The following is a 27,369-nucleotide window of genomic DNA, read 5'->3' on the forward strand; positions in this document are numbered from 1 at the left end:
CTGTCATTGAAAATAAGAATTTATTCTTAACTGACTTGCCTAGTTAAATAAAATTCAGGCCAAAGAGTTCAATCTTGTTTTCATCAGACCAGAGAATCCTGTTTCTCATGTTCTGAGAGTCCTTTAGGTGCCTTTTGGCAAACTCAAAGTGGGATGTCATGTGCCTTTTACTGAGGAGTGGCTTCCGTCTGGCCACTCTACCATAAAGGCCTGATTGGTGGAGTGCTGCAGAGATGGTGGGATATCTGGAAGGTTCACCCATCTCCACAGAGGAACTCTGGAGCTCTGTCAGAGTGACAATCAGGTTCCTGATTACCTCCCTGACCCAGGCCCTTCTCCCCTTATTGCTCAGTTTGACCGAGCTTACATTTAAGAATGATGAAGGCCACTGTGTTCTTGGGGACCTTCAATGCTGCATGATTTTTGGGTACCCTTCCCCAGATCTGTGCATCGACACAATCCTGTCTCGGAGCTCTACGGACAATTCCTTTGACCTCATGGCTTGGTCACTATCTCCTCTTTATGCTGGGAGCATGGAGTAAAGATTGGTTTACCGTGGTTCACAAGATTAATTGTAGTTTACTGATGTTGCAGAGACATTCATGAACCATGATGTAAATATTTTTATAAACTCAGCAAAAAAAGAAACGTCCCTTTTTCAGGACCCTGTCTTTCAAAGATCATTCGTAAAAATCCAAATAACTTCACAGATCCTCATTGTAAGACACTAACAGCTTACAGACGGTAGGCAATTAAGGTCACAGTTATGAAAACTTAGGACACTAAAGAGGCCTTTCTACTGACTCATCAAAAGAAAGATGCCCAGGGTCCCTGCTCATCTGTGTGAACGTGCCTTAGGCATGCTGCTAGGAGGCGTGAGGACTGCAGATGTGGCCAGGGCAATAAATTGCAATGTCCATACTGTGAGATGCCTAAGACAGCGCTACAGGGAGACAGGGCGGACAGCTGATCGTCCTCGCAGTGGCAGACCACGTGTTACAACACATGCACAGGATCGGTACATCTGAACATCACACCTGCGGGACAGGTACAGCATAGCAACAACAACTGATTGAGTTATGCCAGGAATGCACAATCCTTCCATCAGTGCTCAGACTGTCCGCAATAGGCTGAGAGAGGCTGGACTGAGGGCTTGTAGGCCTGTTGCAAGTCAGGTCCTCCCCAGACATCACCAGCAACAACGTCGCCTATGGGCACAAACTTACTGCCGTTGGACCAGACAGGACTGGCAAAAAGTACTCTTCACTGACGAGTCGCAGTTTTGTCTCACCGTGGGTGATGTTGGATTCGCGTTTATTGTCGAAGGAATGAGTGTTACGCTTAGGCCTGTACTCTGGAGCGGGATCGATTTGGAGGTGGAGGGTCCGTCATGGTCTGGGGCGGTGTGTCACCGCATCATCGGACTGAGCTTGTTGTCATTGCAGGCAATCTCAATGCTGTGTGTTACAGGGAAGACATCCTCCTCCCTCATGTGGTACCCTTCCTGCAGGCTCATCCTCCAGCATGACAATGCCACCAGCCATACTGCTTGTTCGGTGCTTGATTTCCTGCAAGACAGGAATGTCTGGTGGCCACACCAGATACTGACTGTTACTTTTGATTTGGACCCCCCCCTTTGTTCAGGGACACATTATTCAATTTCTGTTAGTCACATGTCTGTGGAACTTGTTCAGTTTATGTCTAAGTTGTTGAATCTTGTTATGTTCATACAAATATTTGCACGTTAAGTTTGCTAACAATCAACACAGTTGATAGTGAGAAGACATTTATTTTTTTGCTGAGTTTATGTAACAATATGATATGATATATTCAATGTGTTAATGTAGCCTTATTGGTCTTTTATTTGGGAATTGGTCAGTTTGGTTTCATTTATATTATGTATATTATGTATTAAGAAAGAGAGAGAGGAAACAAACAGTTTTAAGCTTCTCAATGGCAGCATTATTTCAGATGTACTAAAGATAACCCATCCACTCATCAAAAATCACAAGTTCACTCACATAAGACAGACACAGACAACCCATCATCTTTCCTACTAAAAATGACATACACTTTATCACAATGCCTTTGTAATAATGTCATAATGATGACATAACATCTATCACAACATATTGATGTGGTTCCAGGGAGCTGCTGTAAGAAAAGTGGTTGTATGTTTACATTAAAAGAATGATCATATTCATCAGGCCTGATATTCAGGAGAGTTGTTTTGGTTTAACCTGTTAGTGATCCCTTCGCGCGCCAATCCCTTTAGCGGGATCGATTTGACAACATCCAGTGAAATTGCAGAGCGCCAAATTCAAACTGCAGAAATATCAATATTCAAGATAACTGAAAATGTAAGTGTAATACATCAAAGTAAAGCTTCACTTCTTGTTAATCCAGCTGCAGTGTCAGATTTCAAAAAGGCTTTACGGCAAAAGCAGCCCATGCGATTATCTGAGGACAGCGCCCCGCATACAAACACATGAAAATCAGGTGGCGACACAAAACGATATAATAAATGCCTTACCTTTGAAGAGCTTCTTCTGTTGGCACTCCAAAATGTCCCAGAAACATCACAAATGATCCTTTTGTTCAATAACGTCCTTCTTTATATCCCCAAAATGTCATTTTTTTTGGCGCGTTTGATTCAGAAATACACCGGTTCCAACTCGCCCAACGACTACAAAGTATCTAATACGCTACCTGTAAACTTGGTCCAAACATTTCAAACAACGTTCCTAATCCAACCTAAGGTGTCCTAAAACGTAAATAATTTATCAAATTTAAGACGGGATGAACTGTTTCCAATACAAAAAAACAACGTGAAGAGCGTTCCAGTTCACACGCACCAAACAGTAGAATCCATCTGGAGTGACACTTACAAAGAACAGCCATACTTCTTCATTTCTCAAAAGAAAAACATCAACCAATTTTTAAAGACTGTTGACATCTAGTGGAAGCCATAGGACCTGCAACCAGGATCCTATTAAATAGGGCTTTCAATAGAAATCTCATGGGAAATACTATGACCTCAATTTTTCTTCCGCCTGGATGGTTTGTCCTCGGGGTCTGCCAAATCAGTTCTGTTATACTCACAGACATTATTTTAACGGTTTTAGAAACTTTAGAGTGTTTTCTATCCAAATCTGCATATGCATATCCTAGCTTCTGGGCCTGAGTAACAGGCAGTTTACTTTGGGCACGCTTTTCATCCGGACGTGAAAATACTGTCCCCTATCCCTATGAAAGTGGCTATTTACAAGATCCTATCTGAAACTATTAAAAACACTTAATACATGTTTATTAGTACAGATTCCAATTCATGAGAAATATGCATATTCTCCCCAAAAGCAGTCAGGTGTATTAAACTTAATTGTATTATTTTTTTAAATACAGAATAGGCTAACTAAAGGCAGAGTTAATTCCAGTAGACAGTAATGATAGGGTTGGGGTCAATTCCATTTTAATTCCAGACAATTTAGGAAATACACTGAAATTCATATTCCAATTCTCCACAATGCTTTTCAATTAGTACAATTTGGAATTGGATGTTGGTTAACTTCCTAAATTAAAATGGAATTGACCCCAAACCTGAATAAAACCCAACACAACCAGGGCCCTGTTTCACAAAAGCATCTTACGGCAAATTTCATCGTTAGAACATTCATAGGAGCGTCGTTAAATCTCTGAGATGTTTCCCAAAAGCATCATTATTAACGTTGTAGTTGGTTGCTGTGCCCTCCCACGTCACTTTATGTACAGAAGATCTATGCTAAACATAGAATCAGATGGTTGATCCGTTTCTCTGTGACTGCCGATAACTTCAGAACAACGGTAACTAAAAATACAAAGTTGCCAATGGCTATAGATAGAAACAAGCGATATATAAAATTGCAATAAATTCATTAGGCCCCTAATCTATGAATTTCACATTACTGTTAATACAGATATGAATCTGTTAGTCACAGATACCTTAACAAAAGGTAGAGTTATGGATCAGATAACCACTCAGTACCTGGTGTGACCACCATTTGCCTCATACAACGCCATTTGATTGTGGCCTGTGGAATGTTGTCCCACTCCTTTCAGTGACTGTGTGAAGTTACTGGATATTGGCGGGAATTGGAACACACTGTCGTACACGCGTTCCAGAGCATCCCAAAATTGGTCAATGGGTGACATGTCTGGTGAGTATGCAGGCCAAGGAAGAACTGGGACATTTTCAGCTTCCAGGAATTGTGTACAGATCATTGCGACATGGAGCTGTGCATTATCACGCTGAAACATAAGGTGATGGCGGCGGATGAACGGCACAACAATGGGCCTCAGGATCTTGTCAAGGTATCTCTGTGCATTAAAATTGCCATCGATAAAATGCAATTGTGTTCGTTGTCCGTAGATTATGCCCGCCCATACCATAACCTCTCCATGGGGCATTCTGTTCACAACATTGACATCAGCAAACCGCTCGTCCAAACGATGCCATACACACTGTCTGCCATCTGCTCAGTACGCTTGAAACCGGGATTCATCTGTGAAGAGCACCCTTCTCCAGCGTGCCAGTGGCCATCGAAGGGGATGCTGAACTGCAGTCAAGACCCTGGTGAGGACAACAAGCACCCAAAAAGTCCTGGATGGGGTTACACGTGGTTTACTGTTGTGAGGCTGGTTGGACGTACTGCAAAATTCTCTAAAACGACATTGGAGGTAGCTTATGGTAGAGAAATGAACAATACATTTCTGTCAACAGCTCTGGTGGACATTCCTGCAGTCACCATAACAATTGCACACTCCCTCAAAACTTGAGACATCTGTGGCATTGTGTTGTGTGACAAAACTGCCCATTTTAGTGTCCTTTTATTGTCCCCAGTACAAGGTGCACCTGTGTAATGATCATGCTGTTTAATCAGCGTCTTGATATGCCACACCTGTAAGGTGGATGGATTATCTCAGCAAAGAAGATATGCTCACCAACAGGGACGTAAACAAATTTGTACACAGAACCTGAGAGAAATCAGATTTTTGTGCATACTGTATGGAACATTTCTGGGATCTTTTATTTCAGCTCATGAAACATGTAATGTAATGAAACATTACATGGTGCATTTATATTATATTTTTGTTCAGTATTTTTCATATGTAAACTTATGTACATAATTAATTTGTATTGAGTAGCCTAAGCATTAGCCGCATCAATGTTTGCAGCCGTAGGTGGTAATATCTCTCTTGGAGCTGATTCGTTGTCAGTATTGTGAAATAATTCTAATGCCAAGGTAATATTTGAATGGAGGAAGCTGATCCGAGAGCAGTGCTATCTTCTTTTGATCCTATCTGTATGCTCCAACCATGGACTTAGCAACCATTCTCTCAGCGAAGTGTTTAGCCGTTGTAAGAAAGATGCATCATTAAAACACTTGTAAGCCTAAATTCCATCACTATTGGGAAACTGGGCCCAGGCCTGTTCCGTATTAGGCAAGAAACTCCTGTTTTTAGGCAGAGGAATAAGACAAAGCTGGTCCTTCACTGTCAACCAATAACACATCACTGTCTGTTACTGTAGCGGCAGGGTAGCATGGCAGGTGCATTGTGGAACAAATTACACCTTTCACTTTATTTTAGAGACAAGACCGTTTTTTACTTTGAGGGCTTCAAGCCAATTCACTCATTGTACATTATGTCAGGTACAAACATTCAACTTAAAATAACAAATAGCAACCTTAAACTGGCAATAAGTCAATGGAGTGGTGTTGAAATGAATGATGGGACTAGGAGGTTGCATCTCAATATTCTGAAGGGGCTTTGTCTACTAATCTCCTTTCCTTCATCTGCACTGATATGAAAAGGCAGCATGTGTGAAAGCGATATGGCGGATGGATGCTTTTTTTTTCACCAGTCTAGTTCTGTCATGTCTGTGCGGATGAAGGAAAGGAGGAAAGGATTCAAAGAAGAGGAAGCCACGGTAGACTACTGGGAAGCACCCTACAACTGCATGACACTACATTAAAAGGCTGAGCTGAAAACTCTAAATCCAACAGGGAGAAACTGTAGAGGAGCCAACGGCTTGATTCATATTTAGAGTGAATTATCAGACAAAACCTGTTGAAAACAACAAAAAACAAGTTGGTTATTGTGTGCTTTACATCATTTCTGTGCTCCATGAGGTATGTTTAGAACATGATTTTAGTATTGAATCTTTTTTCATGGTTTCATGTTCAAAACATAAAAACAAAGAAAACCTAACACTAAAATAGTTCATAAATATTTCCTTATGAATATTAAACATTGTTATATGAGATGGCACATAGCATTCATTAACATTCATGGACATGTGTTTGTTAGTAACATACATGTCAGACAGAAAAGCTTGTGAATGTCAATGCATGCTAATGTCAGGTGACATAAAAATAGCCAATTAGCTGCAGTTGCCATCTTCAAATATTGTTAAATAACATTAGGAATAGCTAGCTAAATTATCGGAGAAACTCTTTCAAGGTTGCAATTGTTACACTTTACTTGACCCCTCCATCAAACTTCTCCAAATCCATCAGTTGCCATAAGCAAACATGACTGTTTGACAGGGTCATGTAGGCCTCTAAAGGAAGGTTCAAGTAAACGGTTGCAATTATAGTTTAAACTGATATTGATGATAAAAATATGTACAACTCAAATCAGGGTCTAAAACTACCCCAAATAACACGATATAAATCGTATATTACATTGTTTCAATTCCAAACGCAAAACAGACTGACTGTGATATGAGAAAATATGTTCTAATTGAGCAGCATCAAGGTGAATAATATGTTTGTTTGGATAAGATGACCATCAAATTGTTTTACTTATTGTCAAGGATATCGAACATGTATAAAACATTATTGAGTTCTGTTGCATCAGTATGGAACAATTCTCTTTGATGTCTTGTAAACTTGTGAGCTGACCTCTGTATTAAATGTATACATCCTTCCTATTGAAGAGGAATGCATTTCCTTTCAGTTAGGTAACATGCAAAAGAAATTAGAAATAATTGTGTTTGATAAAATATAAAATCATTGGTCAGAGCTTGTCACCTGATCCAGTAAAAAGACAAAATGGCCACCATGTTGCTATGGGAACAGCTGTGAAGATGCAGGTTAGTAGGCAGAATGAGTGAGTGAGTGTGTGTGTGTGTGTGAGTAGTTTGCACTTTGAACAACACATGATTCATTTAAGCAAGAGAAAATAGATTACCTCCTTGACCAGAACCTCATCAAAATCAGATCCACACTGTACAAGTATAGTACATATATATTTTTTTAAAAAAAGAAACAAATCTATAACAGTCAACGAAAACAAGAGTTGCTCGGAGTCCACTTTGTTCAGTCTGAAGTACATGGTGTAAAAAATGCATATAGGTAGAAAACAAAACCATTTAAACAGTGCAAATCATAATTTTTCACACACTCTTTACAAGAATGGAATCAGGTAGAGAGAGGAAGAAGGGCTGTTTTTAAAGAGTAAAATATAGGGATCTCAGATGGGTAAGAAGAAAGGAGAGCTGAGGATGAGAGGACAGCCCCTTCTCCTAGTCTCTATCTATTCCATGTTCACAGATCCGAGAAGATTAGATATGTATACATTTGATTTGTATAAGCATTGTGACGCTGGGTCCATATTCTGACATATTTCTCACACCTATCCAATCCTGTCAGATCTGTTAACACCCAAAGGTGTACGAGATAAAGGAAGGGGCTAGAAATGGAACCAGGGTGATAAGAGAAGGGAAGAGAAGAGGAGGCAAGAAGGAGGGGTACGGTTGGTCTTAGGGCAGAGGAAGGGGAGAGGGGTCGTCCAGTGAGTTGAGCCCTCATGTTGTTGTCTTCCTGGTTCTGGAATGCTGGATCAGCCACTGTAGTGTGATGTCTGCCAGAGGATAGAAAGTCCATTTGTTTCAAATACTCCAAAGAAACAAAAAGTCCTTATCAGGTAATTAGGTCGTTTTGAATCAACCATTTGTTTTCTCACCAATGTTGTCTTTTTCCTTGCAGGAGATAGAGTAACAGCAGATCTCTCTGTCCTGGATGGCTGACAGGTTCCTAGGTTAGGCAGAGAGGATAGTGTTAGAGAGAAGAAAACTTAGTAAGCTTCATTTACAAAAGGAAATGTCACAGCTCCGATACTCACATCCTCTCAATCAGCTCCTTCTCATCCAAGGCACCTGGAACATCTCTTTTGTTCCCTAAAACCAGTACCTGAGAGAATTCAAGGGAAACCACATGAGTGTTGTCTTTGCCAATGCACCTGCCTTTAGGCTTTTCTCCTGCAAACCCATTCCATTTCAACTTTACATTCCACAGGCTTTATAACACACTAACTAGAGCTGATCATTACTGTTGAAAGCCAATATCTGCTAGAGTGGAGAAATAAAAGGTATTTTGTGAGAATTGTTGTGAATGGGGGAGTAGCTAGCTAGCCAGACAAACTGTTATTCATCTTCTTCCTCTCATTTAAAAATGGTTGACAGCCACACTCCACTGCTTTAAATAAACATGTCTTCCCACTGGTCAGCTGTAGCATCTGTAGTTAGGGTGACAGTGTGTTAATGCTACTCCTGCCATCCATTCCCTGTCTTTTAGGCCCCTATCATCATCTCAATGTGAGCAGTGATATGTTAAGAGATGTAAGGAGGAAACCTTCTCTCCCCTAACGTTACTCTGAGGATCATCCTGTATGGATCTCACTGCACTGCCCAGGCCTGCTAAGGGTCTCCCCCCCCAGTCAATACACGTCTGGACCCAGACAGACACACACTCCCCTCCCTCTGTCTGTCCGTCCCTCCCTCAATCCCTCCATCTCTCCTGCAATGCTACAGCACTAGCCTTGGAGATGCTAGTAAAACTAGAAGCATCTGCAATGCTCAAGCACCGCCCACTGTTTCGCTCTCCCTCCATTCCTCTCTCCCCTGTCTCTCTTAAACCTCTCTTTCTCTCCCTCCTTACTCCCCCTCGACTTATATCTCACTTACCATCAAACTTTCCCTCCCTTCTCTTTCTGTCTGTCTGTCTCTTCCTCCCTCTCCATCTATCCCTCCCTTTGGTTCGATAAATCAGGCCCACATCACTCAGACACACATTCATTATTCATGTCTGGGCTACAGAGAGAGGGGGGTGTTGTTAGGTACGTGACAGATGCCACTATGAGTCTGCTCAGGGTGAGCTTCTGATGCCCAATACCTTCACTCATATCGACCTCTTCCATACTCACTGGGATCCCCTGTAGCTGGGGTTTGTCTAGGAGGTTGTGTAGTTCGTTCTTCGAGGCCTCAATCTTCTCTGGGTCTGCAGCATCTACCATGTAACTGAGAGAGAGAACGAGAGAGGCACATGGTGAACAATATGTTTGGAACATCGAATCGCAACAAAATTACAGTATCGGATCACAATACATATAGAATCGTGAGAATTGCAATACATATCTTATCGGCACCTAAGTATCGTGATAATATTGTGTCGTGAGGTCCCTGGCAATTCCCAGCCCTAGTGTGTGTACTTACACAATGACACTGACACCTCGGCAGTATCTTTCCCACATGCTCCGGAATCGAGGCTGACCCCCAATATCCCACAGCTGGAGAACAACAGAACACACACAAACACCACTTCAGTCTCAAAAAGGTAGTCGTACAAACACAAACGATCAGTAATACTATCAGCATTAGTACCAAGGGTAATTATCAAGTATGTTGCTCTGACCTTAATGGTGACGTTGCCCTTGGTGATCTTCCTCATGTTGAAGCCCACTGTAGGAATCATGTCCTCACTGAACTGTCCTGACTGGAGGGAGGGAAGGAAGGGTAGGGGGGGCGGGTAGATAAACTGTTCAGCAGAATAACAAACACATTAATCATAACAATGAGTCACTAATTATGTGGAGATCTGACACATGACCACAAGTCACCTGATCCCGACAACCAGCAGCACCTTCACCACACTCACCAGACTACAGCATAAGATACATGCAGAGAGGTGTGTAAAGACACAGAAATAAGGTTCCTGTACTGTACACACTCAGGCCTTAATATATGTACATGTGTGGATATGTACATTGTGTGTCACTCTGAAAGCAAGGTGGTAGCACATTTCATGAAGCAGGATCAATGAGTTATCTAGCTACCTTTGATATATACACTGTAATAGTCCTAACTTTCTAGACTATAATAAAGAGAAGCTAACATTGTCAAATGAGGTAGTAATACCAATAACATATTCAATAGGTTTTTCTTTAAACAGAAGAGAGAGAGTTGTTTCAGAGCAAGCTGACAAAAAGTCACTGAAATAGCCTACAGGTTCCACGCTTAAACAATATGTCAAATTCCTGGTTGATGTCTCATGCTAGGTGTCACTGTGTCTGCCTAGATCACAGTGTTGTTGGGGCTTTCAAAGGTTTACTTTTGGTGCAGGGTGAAGTTGTCCCTAGACACTGGTCTTGGGTCAGTTTAGCATTTTCCCCAATCCCTACTAATGGTTAAGGTTAGAATTGGGGGAGCGGAAGCTGAACCTAGATCTGTATCTAGGGGAAACTTCTCCCTGGAGCTGACATTTCTGACTAGTCATTAATCTGCAGAGCGCTGACACTAGAGGTCAGTCTAGACAGCAGTACTAACAGTAACCTTTTAGGAAAACAATGGATTTAGTTTATCTGATGAGGAAAATATGGAAATGTTCAAATATATGCAGTGGTAATGTCCGTCTAATCTCCAATTATAAATTAGTTTACAATATAAACCTTCCTGTAGGTTAACTCAAGAAGAAAGCCTTCGTCTTGTTCTGTCAAAATCCTGTTACTCTACTGTCTGTGATGAACAATCTTTTCAAGTTGAGAGCATCATGTGCAGCCATTTCCGCTGCTTCCTATTAAATTAACAACTCGAAAACGCCTCCGTTGCTGTTGTCCTTGGGCTAAAATTACAAAACAGGTTATTCCACACCATCACCTGATGCACTTCATTTTCTAAGTCAGTTCTCTTGAGGCAAGGTTAAAGCAGTATACTAAGCACAAGTAGGACACTGCTACCCTATACAGCACAAGGCCATATCTCTACTTGACATAAATATGACACTTTCTCAATATAGGGCCTGCTCCTAGCTCAATTTCCTTCCTCCCGAGGCGATGTGTTGCCCTGATCATGTTGTCCTGATCGTATATATTTATATATTTCTTAATTCCATTATTTTACTTTTAGATGTGTGTATTGTTGTGAATTGTTAGATACTACTACATTGTTGGAGCTAGGAACACAAGCATTTCACTACATCCGCAATAACATCTGCTAAATATGTCTATGTGACCAATAAAATTGGATTTTATTTGGAGGTGTTTCAGACAAGGCTAAAGCACTGGTGGAGCAATGTAACCAGGAACTATATTTCAGCCAGACACACCGACACTTTAATACCAAAGAACTGTAAATCCATTTCAATTCAATCACTTTTTGACAGCATCCCATTAGATTTAAATGTTACCTCATGGAAGAAGAGGTCAGAAAGTTACTTTTGGGACCTGAATGCCAAAACATTCAGGAGAATGGCTCAAAGTTGGCCCCATTGGCAATACCCCACCATACCATGAGAAATCCATGTCTTCATTACTGGAAAATATACATTGAGTTTGATATCATTTAAAAGCTTACAAACAGGGTTGGGAAACTATTTTAGAATGTATTCATTTTTTTGTAAAAAAAAATATATATAATAATTCAATTTGACCAAATACTTATTTTCCACCATAATTTGCAAATAAATTCATTAAAAATCCTACAATGTGATTTTCTGGATTTTTTTTCCTCATTTTGACTGTCATAGTTGAAGTGTACCTATGATGAAAATTACAGGCCTCTCTCGTCTTTTTAAGTGGGAGAACTTGCACAATTGGTGGCTGACTAAATACTTTTTGGCCCACTGTATAAACTCAAAGTCCTATGTAGAAGGTCAACAGGATTAGCCTACAGCCAACCTATTGATTAGATTATGGAGTGACCTCATTATCTTGGGAGGAAATAAGTGAGGCCTTTGTATCACCTTTATAACCACTGAACAACATCGGACCTTAATATCCCAGAGTATCCAAGAGCATCCCAGAGTATCCCTCTGATCCTCAGGAGAACACTGTCAAGTAGGGCCATTGTCCTCACAACATGGTATCAACATCCCATGAAACTCACTGTTAAGTAAGATGTCATTGTCTGGATATGATGATATAATAAGGGTCCAGAGTTTCCTGACCATGTGACCTGAGTCTAACTAGGAAACGGTGCCTATAGTTTTCCCTGGTCAGGTCACATGCTCCGGAAAGACTCAGGCACCTAGCTATACTATATTGCATTTATATAGCTGAGATCACTGGACCTCAGTCTCACATGCTTTACTTGGGGGTATGTCACCTCATCTACCCCATCTGAATTAACCAGAAACACATAGCCTATAGCAGAGCCAACATATCTGTACTTGGATTTCTGAGCATGAGTGGGAGCTTGCTTCAATGCTTTCACAACAACCTGGAAATAGAAATGTAATGTCTAGAATTGATATGGTCCCCTCTCTATTAAGTGGAACCGAACACCATTTCTACTCTATACATCACATCTCAATCTGAACATGTCATCCCAAAATGTTTACGCATTTAAAGATACACATTCTCACTAAGTGGTCATACTGCAGCCACCTACTACCTCTGCCTACTGCCCAGTGTATGGCTAAGTCCACTTCTGGGCCTTCAGTTGTGTAATAAAAGCAGACTTAAAGGACACTTAACTGCCGCTCAATGGGACTGTTATGAGACGGATGAGACCACAAAAGGCCCAGATGGGAGGATCTGACAAACAAGGACGAGTCTCTATGTCACCGTCTTCCCAAATCCCTGTCTAGCACTCAGTAGGGAGCCAAGACCAGATCCAGAGCATTCTCAAACAACAAGACAGAACAACCCCACTCACTGCCACCTGTGGCAGCTAAACAGATACACCATAAGGATCAGTAACTTGGGTATTGGACGGTCTGTGAAACCAGACGGATATGGCCCCGCAGACAGTAAGTTTGAAAGCCATGAACTAAACAGTGGGCCTGGGGGTGGTGATGGGGCTGGGTAATGGGACGAGGCTGGGTAATGGGATGAGGCCAGATAATGGGATGAGGCTGGGGATGGGCTGGACCTGGGGCTGTGGATGGAGCAGGGGCTGGGTAATGGATGAGGATGGGGCTCAGGTGATGCTGGAACAAGTGCAGGGTCTGGGGTTGGGCTGGGAGCAAGGGCAGAGTCTGAGGCATGGTCTGGGAATGTGGCTGGGCGATTGGTCTCAGCTGGAGCAGGTAGATGCAAGAAGGGCACCGGAGGAGATGGCTGCCGGTTTACGGGCTCCTAAGGCAATTGTGCTATTGTGTGTGTTTTTGCGTGTTATTTTGTACATAATGTTTCTGCCACCGTCTGTTATGACCAAAAAGAGCTTCTGGATCTCAGGACAGCGACTACTCACCTCGTAGTGGACAAAGATTTTTTCTTTAACGAGTCAGATGAGAAGGATTTACTTGAGACACCCGACAAGGCCCAAATCCCTCTCATTCGGGGACGTAGGTCAGGGTGCCTTGTAAGGATCCAACAGCGAGTGGTAATCTGCCTCTACCGTCAGTCCTATGAGCCAACGTACAATCATTGGATAACAAAATAGACGAGCTAAGATCACGTATATCCTACCAACGGGACATTAAGAACTGTAATATCTTATGTTTCACAGAGTCGTGGCTAAACGACAACATGCATAACATACAGCTGGCAGGGTTTACGCTGCATCGGAAAGATAAAACAGTTGCCTCCGATAAGACAAGGGGTGGCGGTCTGTGTAAATTTGTAAACAACAGCTGGTGCATAAAATCTTATATTAAGGAAGTATCAAGGATTTTCTCACCTGAGGTAGAGTATCTCATGATAAGCTGTAGACCACACTCTTTACCAAGAATTTTCATCTATATTTTTCATAGCTGTCTATTTACAACCACAAACCAATGCTGGCACTAAGAGCGCACTCAATGAGCTGTATTCCGCCATAAGCAAACAGGAAAACGTTCATCCAGAGGCGCCGCTCCTAGTGGCCAGGGACTTTAATGCAGGGAAACTTAAATCAGTTTTACCTAATTTCTACCAGTATGTTAAATGTGCAACCTGAGGAGAACAAAAACAACTCTAGAACACCTTTACTCCGGACACAGAGACACGTACAAAGATCTCCCTCGCCCTCCATTTGGCAAATCTGACCATAATTTTATCCTCCTGATTCCTGCTTACAAGCAAAAACTAAAGCAGGAAGCACCAGTGACTCGGTAAATAAAGAAGTGGTCAGATGACGTAGATGCTAAGCTACAGGACTGTTTTGCTAACACAGACTGGAACATGTTCCGGGATTCTTCCGAAGGCATTAGGGATTACACCACATCAGTCACTGGCTTCATCAATAAGTGCATTGATGACGTCGTCCCCATACTGACCGCACGTACATACCCCAACCAGAAGCCATGGATTACAGGCAACATCCACACTGAGCTAAAGGGTAAAGCTGCTGCTTTCAAGGAGCGGGACTCTAACCCGGACACTTATAAGAAATCCCACTATTTTTATTTATTTAACCTTTATTTAAGGTTATGCCCTCCGATGAACCATCAAACAGGAAAAGTGTCAACAAAGGACTAAGATTGAATCGTACTACACCGGCTCCGACGCTCGTTGGATGTGGCAGGGCTTGCAAACTTTTATAGACCAGAAAGGGAAGCAGAGTCGCGAGCTACCCAGTGACACGAGCACACCAGACGAGCTAAAATAATTCTATGCTCGCTTCGAGGCAAGCGACACTGAAGCATGCATGAGAGCATCAGCTGTTCCAGACGGCTGTGTGATCACCCTCTCCATAGCTGATGTGAGTAAGACCTTTAAAACAGGACAACATTCACAAGGCCGCAGGGCCAAATTAATTACAGCATGTGCTGACCAACTGGCAAGTGTCTTCACTGACATTTTCAACCTGTCCCTGTCTGAGTCTGTAATACCAACATGTTTCAAGCAGACCACCATAGTCCCTGTGGCCAAGAACACTAAGGCAACCTGCCTAAATGACTACCGACCCGTAGCACTAACATCTGTAGCCATGAAGTGCATGAACTGTAGCCATGGCTCACAACAACACCATTATGCCAGAAACCCTAGACCCACTCCAATTTGCATTCTGCCTCACAGATCCATAGATGATGCCATCTCTATTGCACTCCACACTGCCCTTTCCCACCTGGACAAAAGGAACACCTATGTGAGAATGCTATTCATTGACTACAGCTCAGCGTTCAACGCCATAGTTCCCTCAAAACTCATCACTAAGCTAAGGACCCTGGGACTAAACACCTCCCTCTGCAACTGGATCATGGAATTCCTGACGGGCCACCCCCAGGTGGTAAGGGTAGGTAGGCCTGATCACCGACAATGATAAGACAGCCTAGGAGGTCAGAGACCTGGCCGTGTGGTGCCAGGATAACAACCTCTACCTAAATGTGATAAAGACAAAGGAGATGATTGTGGACAACAGGAGAAGGAGGACCGAGCACACCCTCCTTCTCATCGACATGGCTGTTGTGGAGCAGGCTGAGAGCTTCAAGTTCCTTGGTGTGCACATCACCGAACTACCATGGTCCAAACACACCAAGACAGTTGTGAAGAGGGCATGTAAAAGCCTTTTCCCCTCAGGAGACTGAAAAGATTTGACATGGGTCCTCAGGTCCTCAAAAGGTTCTACAGCTGCACTAACTGGTTGCATCAGTGCCTGACATGGCAACTGCTCAGCCTCCGACCGCAAGGCACTACAGAGGGCATGGCGTACGGTCTAGTACATCACTGGAGCCAAACTTCCTGCCATCCAGGACCTGTCAGAGGAAGGCTCTAAAGATTGTCAAAAGACTCCAGACACCCTAGTCATAGACTGTTCTATCTGCTACTGTACGGCAAACTATACCGGAGCACCAAGTCTAGGTCCAAAAGGTTTCATATCAGCTTCTACCCCCAAGCCATAAGACTCCTGAAAAGCTGATCAAATGGCTACCCAGACTATTTGCATTGCCACCCCCACCCCCCTATTTTACACTACTGCTACTGTTTATTATCTATGCATAGTCACTTTAACTCTACCTACATGTACATATTATCTCAATTACCTCGACTAACCGGTACCCCCGCACATTGACTCTGTACCGGTACCCCCTGTATATAGCCTCGCTACTGTTATTTTACTGCTGCTCTTTAATTTCTTTTTTGACTTATATATTTTTTACTTAACACTTATTTTTCTTAAAACTGCATTGTTGTTTAAGGGCTTGTAAGTAAGCATTTCACTGTAAGGCCTACACCGGTTGTATTCGGTGCATGTGACAAATGTCCAGGTTGAATTTATGTGCTCTGACTGTAAGGTGTGAATTTATACACAGATGACCTTCTTCTGCACAGCCTGGTTTTATACGTGTTCTTAGAGGGAATACTCATCAGCACCGGTAGAAGGGTGAACACACACACACACACACACACACACACACACACACACACACACACACACACACACACACACACACACACACACACACACACACACACACACACACACACACACGTCTACAGTATTAACACAAATTCTAACAATAAAGATAGGGTAATAATTATTTCCTCTTCATTCAACATACCATTCATAAACCTGTAGAATTGACAAACCATTATACATCCATCAACCTACTACCACACTGCAGATGATATCACTACAATCCCACAAATCCTCATCAGGCAAACAGGAGTCAAATGAGGACCCACACTGAATGGAGCAGGTGGAAGGGCTGTTGTTGTCATAAAGTAGTAACAAATGAGGGCTCTGGGTGATACAATGCATACAGTCAAAGAGGAAGCATGTATTTGAGGCTAATGTATGTAGCAGCCCAACTGTCATCTAGCCTACGGCTGGTGTCAGAGATAAAATATTGTGCAGCCAAGTGTAGCCTGCAGTGTGGAACACTAGGTTGTGTAACTCTGGTGTACAATGAAATAACAGTGCCCCATTTCAAGGTTGTAATGCTTGTATTTCACGACAGCATAAACTAGGACGTCACTTGTGATGTCGTCATCACTACTAGCGAACACATCATATGATGAAATAGCCAGCCAGTCTCCATCCCTCAATAAATCAAATAGGCCAATTAATATAGCCTACCATCCGTCCTATTTGCAGTTAAATACGACCATTATTCACTCCACACACATATAGCATATTCATTTCTGCCTAGGTCGAAAAGGTCCTGATTACAAATAGTACTGCGACACTGTAGCAATTAAAGGGTGGAGTGGCGTTTCAATCACGGGACCGCTACTTTGTACCACGGTCTATTCCCGTCGTAAATCGGTGCACACTAATGACTGTAGTTTTATGAAGGCGCATACAGACACAGAGCGAGTAAACAGCGAAATTACCGCTATCACGTTCACGAAGGTTGTCTTTCCCGAATACTGCAGACCGACCAGTGTCAATTCCATCTCTTCCTTCCAAAATAGCTGTTTGAACCAGTCCAACAGCTTGTTAAAGAGGGCTATCATCTTGAGAGAGCGGCTAGGAGCTGGTAGCAAAATATCAGCTGACTGGCTGTCTTCACCGCCGCGGCGCTCAAAGGTCTTTAATTTTCGGTCTTTAAAAATCGCAATATAAACGGCGGTGTTTTGACTTTACGCCTTTAATGAATGACAATCGCTTTGAAGCCTCGTATTTTCCTGAGGTCGGTATTGCTTCGCTTCACTTCTTTCCTTCCTCATTGGGTGGGGTTTTAGATCCACTCACAGCTGATCCGCGAAACAATGCGCTGAGGGGCGCTTTGGTGAAAGGAGGTTCAACGGGTCCAGCTTAGTTGCGATCCACTCACGAAAATGCGCCCTCTGCCGATTGATAAAATAGCTGCATATTACATTTTTTTTTTACATTTTATGACAAAGCAGATTCATCAACACATTTCTCATATACATGTAAAAAAAATATATATATATATACTGCCAATACAAAAATAACAAGTGTACTAATATAGACTATATAATTCATATTTTACCAATTGTTTTTTTTTTAAACATCAATCTTGAGTTTTACTACACGAATCTGCTGTTGACAGTCTCAAGGTGAATCTGTCCAACAGGGAAGTCAAGTGACATCGGTAAATTCTGGTTTCCATTAGTTACCACAGCCACAAAGTCAAATTGTCTATAGGCCTATCATAAAAGTTTATGAAAACAAACATTTAGGTTGGGGTTAGGCATAAGATTTGCAGTGTGATTAAAGTTCGGTCTAAAATATGATTTTAAGAAGATAAATTGTAGAAATTGGCGGAGGTGGTTTATGACTTTAAGGCTGTGGTAACTAGTGACGACCGCAAATTCTCAAACAGCAAGCAAGTGGGAAGGGTTGCTTGGTCGACACGAAGCTAAATATGAACGTGACAATAGATCTGTAAAAAAAATAATAATAATAAAAAAAGAACAATAAAAAAAAACGGTGAGTTCAAGATCACTGTTTGAAATATGACGTTTCCTTGATCTTATGAAATCTAGCTAGCTATACCTGTTAAAAGTAGAAAAGCTAAGTTAGGGTCCTAGCCAATTAGCTAGCTAACGTTAGCATTGTTTATTTGTTTACCCCACTGCTGTCGCTGGCACACTCACTGTATGATAAAGGTAAAACGACAACGTTAGAATAACATAAATATATACAATGGTTAGATTGACATCGAGTTGAACTTAGTAACGTTAGATGCGTTCTGTACATTGTGGATTTCGAAGGAAAGATTTATCTGCCTGTTTAGCTTCTGTCCAACTTTCTTTTTTTTTAACCTCTCAATTGTTTGTTGATATTGTTCACACATGCAAATTACTACTTATTGCATACAGTTCACATATGCCTCTGAATGCATGTGTTGACATTGACACGGTGTCTGTTTTGACCACAGTCCAATGCCATGTTCAGCCAAATAATTAGGATTGTTTGTGTATCTTCTGTCTGGGGCTTCGGAAGTGCTTTCTTACCAACCTCTTCAACTTCAAACAGGGAAGACAATATGAGTGACGCAGCTGCAACCGGAAGGCTAGAGGCACTGTCCTCCTAAATTAACTGTTGACTGAAATCAGTTGGACCACATTGTTTGCCATGGGCACCACACTGAGTGAGCCTTGCATCTACGACAAGCTGTCTGAGAGCATCGATATTCTCCGCCAGTCGGGGTATCGCTATGGCATGTCAGAGCGGGAGATCGAGAAGTTTATCAAACAAGTCTTGGAGACCAACGAGCCTCGAAGAGACCCACCACAATTCCCCATCCTTCGAGCCACCATCAAGGTATGATGCGCACACACACTCATGTAAGATCATACACAGGGACTGTCTAAAAGGCACTTGCCCATCGGGAAAGTCAGGAGTATTTTTGGGTTGCCCAAAGATTGATCGCTTGCAGAAAAATCTAAAGTGGCTATTTGCACCTACATGGGAGGAACCAGAAAGAACAGACTGCTAGAATTCTTTGCATTTTGTTTGTTATCAGTAAAACACAATCACCTACCCAATGGGGAAACCACAGAGCAGGCTCATCTTGCATGATTGCTCAGGTCACTTGCCCTGGTCAATAAGGCAACCCTTAATATCAATCCCTGCATTGATGAACCATCCTCTCACTAGTTCCTCTTTTTCCATACTGTAGTTTGTGGTAGCAGTAGGCTTTCTGGTGGTGGTGGTGCTGGCCTTCACCTACCCCCAGACTCGGCCCCAGCTAGGTGTGACGTACACGGGGGGACATAACTGGTCCTCCCCCCTCAGCCACATCAGACTGCTGGCTCTGCCCATTGCTAAGAAATACAACCTGCAAGGTACAGTAAGTCTAAAACACTATTTTAGACACTATCCATAGTTGTTCACTATAGACAATAGGTCTTTGTTCCTAGCCAGTGTGTGTAACAGCAGCTTCTCTCTCTCTCCTGTAGGTTTCCATGAGTGGTGGAGTGCAGGGGCTCTGCGACAGGGCCTGGTCAACTGTTCTGGCTGTGCTGAGGTGTCCTCTGTGCTGGAGGTCCCTGAGACACTCAGAGAGTCTGCAGCCATGCGCAGAGGTCCACAGCCTGTGCTGCTCAAGGTACGACCACCACTAACAATAAAGAAAGACTGAAAAACAACAAGTTCCCTGAAAGTGAGGGTCAAGTCTGCTCATTGTTTACGGATCCACCACAGAATGATCTTTATTGAGCTAGTTCATTTAGCTAACATCAGCAGTTAGTCTTGTCTGCGGCTGTGCCTGACATATGTCCTCTGTCTTTATGTAGGGTGGGGAGTCTCTGTGTCTGCAGAGGCAGCAGCTAGAGGAGCTCTACTCAGCCCACTCCAGCTCCATGAGTATACTACTGGAGGAAGATAACCTACTGTCACATGATGAGGGTTTTCCACAGGGCCCCGCAAACTTTACCCTGCTCTGGTACATTTACATTACATTTGACATTTTAGACATTTAGCAGGGTGGGAAATGAACACCCGCCAAATGCGGGTAGATTTTGGCATTGGCGGGTAAAAATATCACCAGCCACATTGGCGGCTGGTCACACAGCATTTGGGAACATTTTTTAAATATTTATTTTTATTTTATTTTAAACCGAAGCCCAAATGTAGAAGTTAGTCAAATTGACCTGAAAGGCTACTAAAGTGTGGCTTTGTCCTCATGTTTCTTGGCTAGTTGTTCAATATTATTTTGCGTTTGCTGCAACTGTCTGACACAGAGATTCTCAATCTCATCCCTGACAGACACTGAATGCTGCCACCACAGTAATGGCCTGCCCTTAAAGGGGCAGCTGAAAAATTGTGTCACCTAATCACTCAAATATTTGGGGGTACATTGTGCTTGATTGAGCATGGAACACTGCAAAAACCTTTTTATTCGTAAATGTTTAGTCATGTCTTATCATTAAGACACCTTTCCAGGATACAGGCCCAACGCTCTTAACCGCTAGGCTACCTGGTGTGTGTGTGTGTGCGTGCATATGTAGATAAACACAGACACACAACTACACACACGCAGTGCATTTGGAAAGTATTCAGATCCCTTCCCTTTTCCACATTTTGTTACATTAGACTTATTATAAAATTTAATTAAAAAAAAATGTTTTTCCCCTTAGCAATCTACACACAATACCCCATAATGACAAAGTGAAAACAATGTTTGCAAAGGTAAAACAGATAACTTATTTCCATAATGATTCAGACCCTTTGCTATGAAAGTTGAAAGTTTCCATTGAACATCCTTGCTGTTTCTACAACTTCATTGGAGTCCACTTGTGGTAAATTCAATTGATTAGACATGAATTAGAAAGGCAAACACCTGTTTATATAAGGTTGACAGTGTATGTCAGAGCAAAAACCAAGCCATGAGTTTGAAGGAATTGGCCGTAGAGCTCTGAGACAGGATCTGGGGAAGAGTACCAAAAAAATGTCTGCAGCATTGAAGGTCCCCCAAGAACACAGTGGCCTCCATCATTCTGAAATGGAAGAAGTTTGGAACCACCAAGACTCTTCCTAGAGCCCCAGCCCGTCCAAACTGAGCAATCGCGGGAGAAGGGCCTTGGTCAGTTCCTCTGTGAAGATGGGAGAACCTTCCAGAAACCCAACCATCTCTGCAGCACTCCGCCAATCAGTCCTTTATGGTAGAGTGTCCAGATGGAAGCCACTCTTCAGTAAAAGGCACATGACAGCCCCCTTGGAGTTTGCCAGGCACCTAAAGGACTCTGACCATGAAAAACAATATTCTCTGGTCTGATGAAACCAATATTAAACTCTTTGGCCTGAATGCCAAGTGTCATGTCTGGAGGAACCCAGGCACCATCCCTACGGTGAAGCATGGGGGTGGCAGCATCATGCTGTGGGGATGTTTTTCAGCGGCAGGGACTGGACGACTTGTCAGGATTGAGGGAAAGATGAACGCACAAAGTACAGAGAGATCCTTGATGAAAACCTACTCCGGACATCCTACTGGGGCAACAGTTCACCTTCTAACAGGACAGCGACCCTAAACACACAGCCAATACAATGCAGGTGTGGCTTCGGGCAAGTCTCTGAATGTCCTTGAGTGGCCCAGCCAGAGCCCGGACTTGAACCGGAAAAAAAAAACATGCATTAGCAAAAATCTCAAACCTGTTGGCTTTGTTGTTATGGGGTATATTGTGTGTAGATTGAGGGGAATATATATTTTTTTTAGAATAAGGCTGTAATGTAACAATGTGGGGGGAAAATCAAGGGGTCTGAATACTATTTCTGACTGCACTGTAATGAGCATGACTTGGTCACTTTAAAAACAGGTCTCCAAGGAAAGAAAACAAGGACGCATTTCTGTTATTCTCATCTGACTAAATCACCTCTCCTCCGCCCTCCACTCCCTAGGAGGTTTGCATCTGGTGCCAGAGAGAAGGTGTTGAGGTGGCTGTTCCCCAAAGCTGAGCTATGTCCTCTACTGGACAGCGCTGGAACAACACTGCAGCGTTGCCTGGTCACGCATAGTGCCAACTCTCAGAGCAGAGTGAGTCTGGCCTCTAACACAGCCCAAATATACAAACATGCATGTTTGTTGTTATGGTGTTTGGTGTGATTCAGCAGCATGTTGGTACAGTGGTATTGTGTGTGTGTGTGTGTTTTAGGGGGTGCGTGTGTTGGGCTGGCTGGTGGTAGGAGAAGGGCTACCCACGGTTCGAGTGGTCCCTGTCCACCGCTGTCAAAAACACTGTAGCTCCTTCAACCTTTGGCTGGGACCGGGAGATATGGGTGAGAACACAAACGTACTTACACGTATACTGTGTTAATTTTTTAGTTCATTATTTGAATATGGTGTGTTTGTGCTAGAGGTTGACCAATTAATCGGAATGGCCAATTTAATTGGGGCCGATTTCAAGTTTTCATAACAATCGGCATTTTTGGACACCGACTATGGCCGATTGCATTGCACTCCACAAGGAGACTGCGTGGCAGGCTGACTACCTGTTCTGAGAGTGCAGCAAGGAGCCACGGTAAGGTGCTAGCTAGCATTAAACTTACCTTAAAAAAACAATCAATCTTAACATTCACTAGTTAACTACACATGGTTGATGATAATACTAGTTTATCTAGCTTGTCCTGCATTGCATATAATCGATACGGAGCCTGTTAATTTATCATTGAATCACAGCCTACTTATTTAACAAAAGTGCATTTGTGAAAAAAGCACAATCGTTGCACGAATGTACCTAACCATAAACATCAATGCCTTTCTTAAAATCAATACACAAGTATATATTTTTTTAAGAAATTCATGTTAGCAGGCAATATTATCTAGGGAAATTATGTCACTTCTCTTGCGTTCATTGCACACAGAGTCAGGGTATATGCAACAGTTTGGGCCGCCTGGCTCGTTGCGAACTAATTTGCCAGAATTTTACATAATTATGACATAACATTGAAGGTTGTGCAATGTAACAGGAATATTTAGACTTATGGATGCCCCCCGTTTGATAAAATACGGAATGGTTCCGTATTTCACTGAAAGAATAAACGTTTTGTTTTCGAAATTATAGTGTCCGGTTTTTACCATATTAATGACCTAAGGCTCATTTCTGTGTGTTATTATGTTATAATTAAGTCTATGATTTGATAGAGCAGTCTGACTGAGTGGTGGTAGGCACCAGCAGGCTCATAAGCATTCATTCAAACACTGTTTGCCAGCAGCTCTTCGCAATGCTTCAAGCATTGAGCTGTTTATGACTTCAAGCCTATCAACTCCCGAGATTAGGCTGGCAATACTAAAGTACCTATTAGAACATCCAATAGTCAAAGATATATGAAATACAAATGGTATAGAGAGAGAGTCCTATAATAACTACAACATAAAACTTCTTACCTGGGAATATTGAAGACTCATGTTAAAAGGAACCACCAGCTTTCATATGTTCTCATGTTCTGAACAAGGAACTTAAACGTTAGCTTTTTTACCTGGCACGTGTTGCACTTTTACTTTCATCTCCAACACTTTGTTTTTGCATTATTTAAACCAAATTGAACATGTTTCATTATTTATTTGAGACTAAATAGATTTTATTGATGTATTATATTAAGTTAAAATAAGTGTTCATTGGTCATTCAGTATTGTTGTAATTGTCATTATTATAGATGTATATACATTTTAAAAAACGGCCGATTTTAATTGGTATCTGCTTTTTTTTGGTCCTCCCAATAATCAGTATCTGCGTCGAAAAATCATAATCGGTCGACCTCTAGTTTGTGCTAGGCTGTAACAAACTCCTTTTTTTTTATAGACCTATACAAGTTTGCATTTAGTTTGACCTTTGTGCTTTGACCCTGCCAGTATATGCTGACCCGCGCTACTGGCAGATGGAGCTGTTCCCCGGCCGAGACCAGAACATTGTTTGTGACGGTTCCACTTTCTGAGGGAGGAGAGGAAAAACTGAACGAGACAGAATGGGAGTAAAGGGGAGGAGAATGGAGGGTTTGGACTTGCCATCCAGAACTCTTAAACCCTCACTCCAGTCCAGACTTCTTACCGGCTGAGAATATCACTTCCTGTGATTGGACCTTTTAACTGTAGGCTTGTCCCACCCTCCTCTCTAGGTCTGGAAAAGTATACTTTCCACAGGCACAAAAGAGACTGAAGAGTTTCCCCTAATACTACACACATCCCTAGCCCCTACTGTTCTCTTGCCTAATACCAAACCAATCCCTAAACCTCACCCCTCTCTGGCCTAATATCAAACTCATCTCTAGCCCCTACCTGTGCCTCTTCATTGATATCCCTTCACAGATCTGCGGCAACTGGATGATTATAAGCAGGGAGGGACCACACTCGGGCTGGGAGATGTGTGTTGGTGAGGAAGAGGCTGGAACGTTCTCCCATTCAGCCCAAAGAAGAGAAATGGAGAGGGTGACTGATCTAATTTTTGGAACATCAGAAGGCCTTTGCTCCTATGCTGTGTTCAGTGGGAATGTTCAAGATTATTTTGGTTATGTATTTTAGTTGCGATCAAATCACATCCAGAATTGGACAGTTTTGCAGTGCTGCCCTCCCTCATCTACTCACTTATGAACTGGTCTGTATTCATCTAAATTCAACATGTCGCTGCTAATGTAACAATGACAGTTGGTTAGGAGGATGTGTAAAATTGATTTCTACATTTAAGGTGAATTGCTTTTGATAACAAAGTGCAGAAATTGTATTTAATATATAGTTGATGGTAAGTGCTTGTGCCATAATTTTAAATGCTGTATGTTAATGTTCTTTTCACTGATTGTTTTTGTTTTGTCTCTGCTTTTTCCCCCTGTCGTCCATTCGCCCATGTAAGCACTTTAGCTATCCGGAACTTGTTGACAATGTCAGTGTTTGATGTTGTCACACTGTCGCCGTTCTGAGAATTGATCCTGTTCTATTGCTGAACATAATATTTATACAGTTTTATTCTCTCAGAATTCACAATTTTACACAATGTCAAGTTATGGCCATATTGTTAAGTTATACATTGTCACCGTTTTAAGTAAATCTGTTTTTAGACTTGTCACTTTGGTTTTCTCAATGCATCAATAACAATGTGATTATGTACTGGTAACTGCCAAAATAAAGGAAACTCTTGAGTAAATGAGGGATACAAAGTATATTGAAAGCAGCTGTGGTTCCTGAGTTAATTAAATAACATCCCATCATGCTTAGCGTCATGTATAAAAATGCCCAGTTGCCCATTATCTACCATGGCTAGGAGAAGAGATGTCAGTGACTTTGAAAGAAGGGTCTCAAAGGAGCATAGGGGGTTTAAGTAGTGTGTCACCAGATCTCAACTCAATTGAATACATGGGAGATTTAGGAGCATAACCTGAGACAGCGTTTTCCTCCAACAAAACAGCAAATTATGGAATTTCTCGTGGCAGAATGGTGCCTCCAATAGAGGTCCAGACACTTGTTGAATTTATGCCAAGGCTCATTGAAGCTGTTCTGATGGCTCAACACCATATTAAGACACTATGTTGGTGTTTCCTTTATTTGAGCAGGTACCTGTGTATTTTCAAGGGAATTCTGTTATCAGAGCTGCTTTTATTATTTTGTCATGTTCAAATGATGTCCATGTATTGAAGCCTAAATTATTAACAGTGGTTATTACGGTTAGACTTCATGACTGGGGATGTATTGGCATGTACTACTGCCATATTGTGTATATACATACTGTGAATGCAACTGTTCTTTGGTAGTACACATATCCAATTTCCTTTGTATGAACTCTGAGGATAGTGCCAAAAATGTCCTTATTTGAGTCAGTTTTCTGGGTGGATAACCCAGTCTGAAACCCAGTTGGGTGGTGTTTGATCTCTTTACTCGAAGCCCAGTTGGGTGGGTGAGATCTTTATCATTGTCTTTGCTGCTCAAAGTATATATTTGGTTCAAGGCCCTCAGCTTTCAGCAACCGCTATCATCTCCTTCCTGATCCTGAAACATTTGCCTTGAGTTCAAGCTTGCCTTTTTCTTATCACGCCTTACTTACAGTACCACCACTAACACTGAGTGGCTGCTGCCAACACACTGACACTGACTCAACTCCAGCCACTTTAATAATGGGAATTGATGGGAAATGATGTAAATATATCACTAGCCACTTTAAACAATGCTACCTTATATAAATGTTACTTACCCTACATTATTCATCTCATACGCATACGTATATACTGTACTCTATATCATCGACGGTATCCTTATGTAATACATGTATCACTAGCCACTTTATACTATACTATGCCACTTTGTTTACATACTCATCTCATTTGTACATACTGTACCCGATACCATCTACTGTATCTTGCCTATGCTGCTCTGTACCATCACTCATTCATATATCCTTATGTACATATTCTTTATCCCCTTACACTGTGTACAAGACAGTAGTTTTGGAATTGTTAGTTAGATTACTTGTTATTACTGCATTGTCGGAACTAGAAGCACAAGCATTTCGCTACACTCGCATTAACATCTGCTAACCATGTGTATGTGACAAATAAAATTTGATTTGATTTGATTTGTATGTTAAATTATTTTGTTTTTTTTCTGTTAGCAAGGTTAAGACTACTATTAATGTTGTCCTTCAAGCAGGCTGTACTGGATACTTTGATGAAAACAGGGTAATGTATGTCGCTGGCTTTAGAGCTGCAATATTTAACTTTCTGGGCCACCTGACCAAATTCACATAGAAATGTGAGTTATATATCTGTCATTCTCATTGAAAGCAAGTCTAAGAATTGGT

The 27,369-nt window shown here is 42.0% G+C and overlaps 2 protein-coding genes across 3 annotated transcripts; one reads left to right on the forward strand and one right to left on the reverse strand.

Moving 5' to 3' along the window:
* Positions 1–5,560: 5,560 nt before the first annotated feature.
* Positions 5,561–17,956, reverse strand: LOC139413718 (ADP-ribosylation factor-like protein 8A). The gene is made up of 7 exons (XM_071161410.1): positions 17,515–17,956; positions 9,732–9,812; positions 9,533–9,606; positions 9,244–9,337; positions 8,164–8,231; positions 8,005–8,075; positions 5,561–7,902 (listed from the first exon to the last, which is right to left on the reverse strand). The coding sequence occupies exons 1-7, from the start codon at positions 17,635–17,637 to the stop codon at positions 7,847–7,849; spliced, it is 567 nt and encodes a 188-aa protein (XP_071017511.1). The 5' UTR covers positions 17,638–17,956; the 3' UTR covers positions 5,561–7,846.
* A 500-nt stretch (positions 17,957–18,456) lies between these two features.
* LOC139413719 (bombesin receptor-activated protein C6orf89 homolog) lies at positions 18,457–27,144 on the forward strand. Of its 2 annotated transcripts, none has more exons than XM_071161411.1 (8): positions 18,457–18,577; positions 19,094–19,414; positions 19,773–19,938; positions 20,053–20,201; positions 20,389–20,537; positions 22,490–22,625; positions 22,744–22,867; positions 24,441–25,735. In XM_071161411.1, exons 2-8 carry the CDS (start codon positions 19,226–19,228, stop codon positions 24,521–24,523), a joined length of 996 nt encoding a protein of 331 aa, XP_071017512.1. In that variant the 5' UTR covers positions 18,457–18,577; positions 19,094–19,225; the 3' UTR covers positions 24,524–25,735. The 2 variants fall into 2 exon arrangements, with proteins under 2 accessions (XP_071017512.1, XP_071017513.1); XM_071161412.1 differs by having other exon boundaries at positions 18,472–18,577; positions 19,127–19,414; positions 24,441–27,144.
* Positions 27,145–27,369: the final 225 nt, after the last annotated feature.

Source organism: Oncorhynchus clarkii, chromosome 7 (assembly GCF_045791955.1).
Source record: "Oncorhynchus clarkii lewisi isolate Uvic-CL-2024 chromosome 7, UVic_Ocla_1.0, whole genome shotgun sequence".
Classification (NCBI taxonomy): domain Eukaryota; kingdom Metazoa; phylum Chordata; class Actinopteri; order Salmoniformes; family Salmonidae; genus Oncorhynchus; species Oncorhynchus clarkii.

Coding starts and splice junctions, on each gene's coding strand:
- LOC139413718 (XM_071161410.1), bottom strand. CDS start 17,637: ATGATAGCCCTCTTTAACAAGCTGTTGGACTGGTTCAAACAGCTATTT. Junction 9,607..9,731: donor AGGGCAACGTCACCATTAAG/GTCAGAGCAACA, acceptor GTTGTTCTCCAG/CTGTGGGATATTGGGGGTCA. Junction 8,076..8,163: donor AAGGAGCTGATTGAGAGGAT/GTGAGTATCGGA, acceptor TGCCTAACCTAG/GAACCTGTCAGCCATCCAGG.
- LOC139413719 (XM_071161411.1), top strand. CDS start 19,226: ATGGGCACCACACTGAGTGAGCCTTGCATCTACGACAAGCTGTCTGAG. Junction 20,538..22,489: donor GCAAACTTTACCCTGCTCTG/GTACATTTACAT, acceptor TCCACTCCCTAG/GAGGTTTGCATCTGGTGCCA. Junction 22,626..22,743: donor GTGCCAACTCTCAGAGCAGA/GTGAGTCTGGCC, acceptor TGTGTGTTTTAG/GGGGTGCGTGTGTTGGGCTG.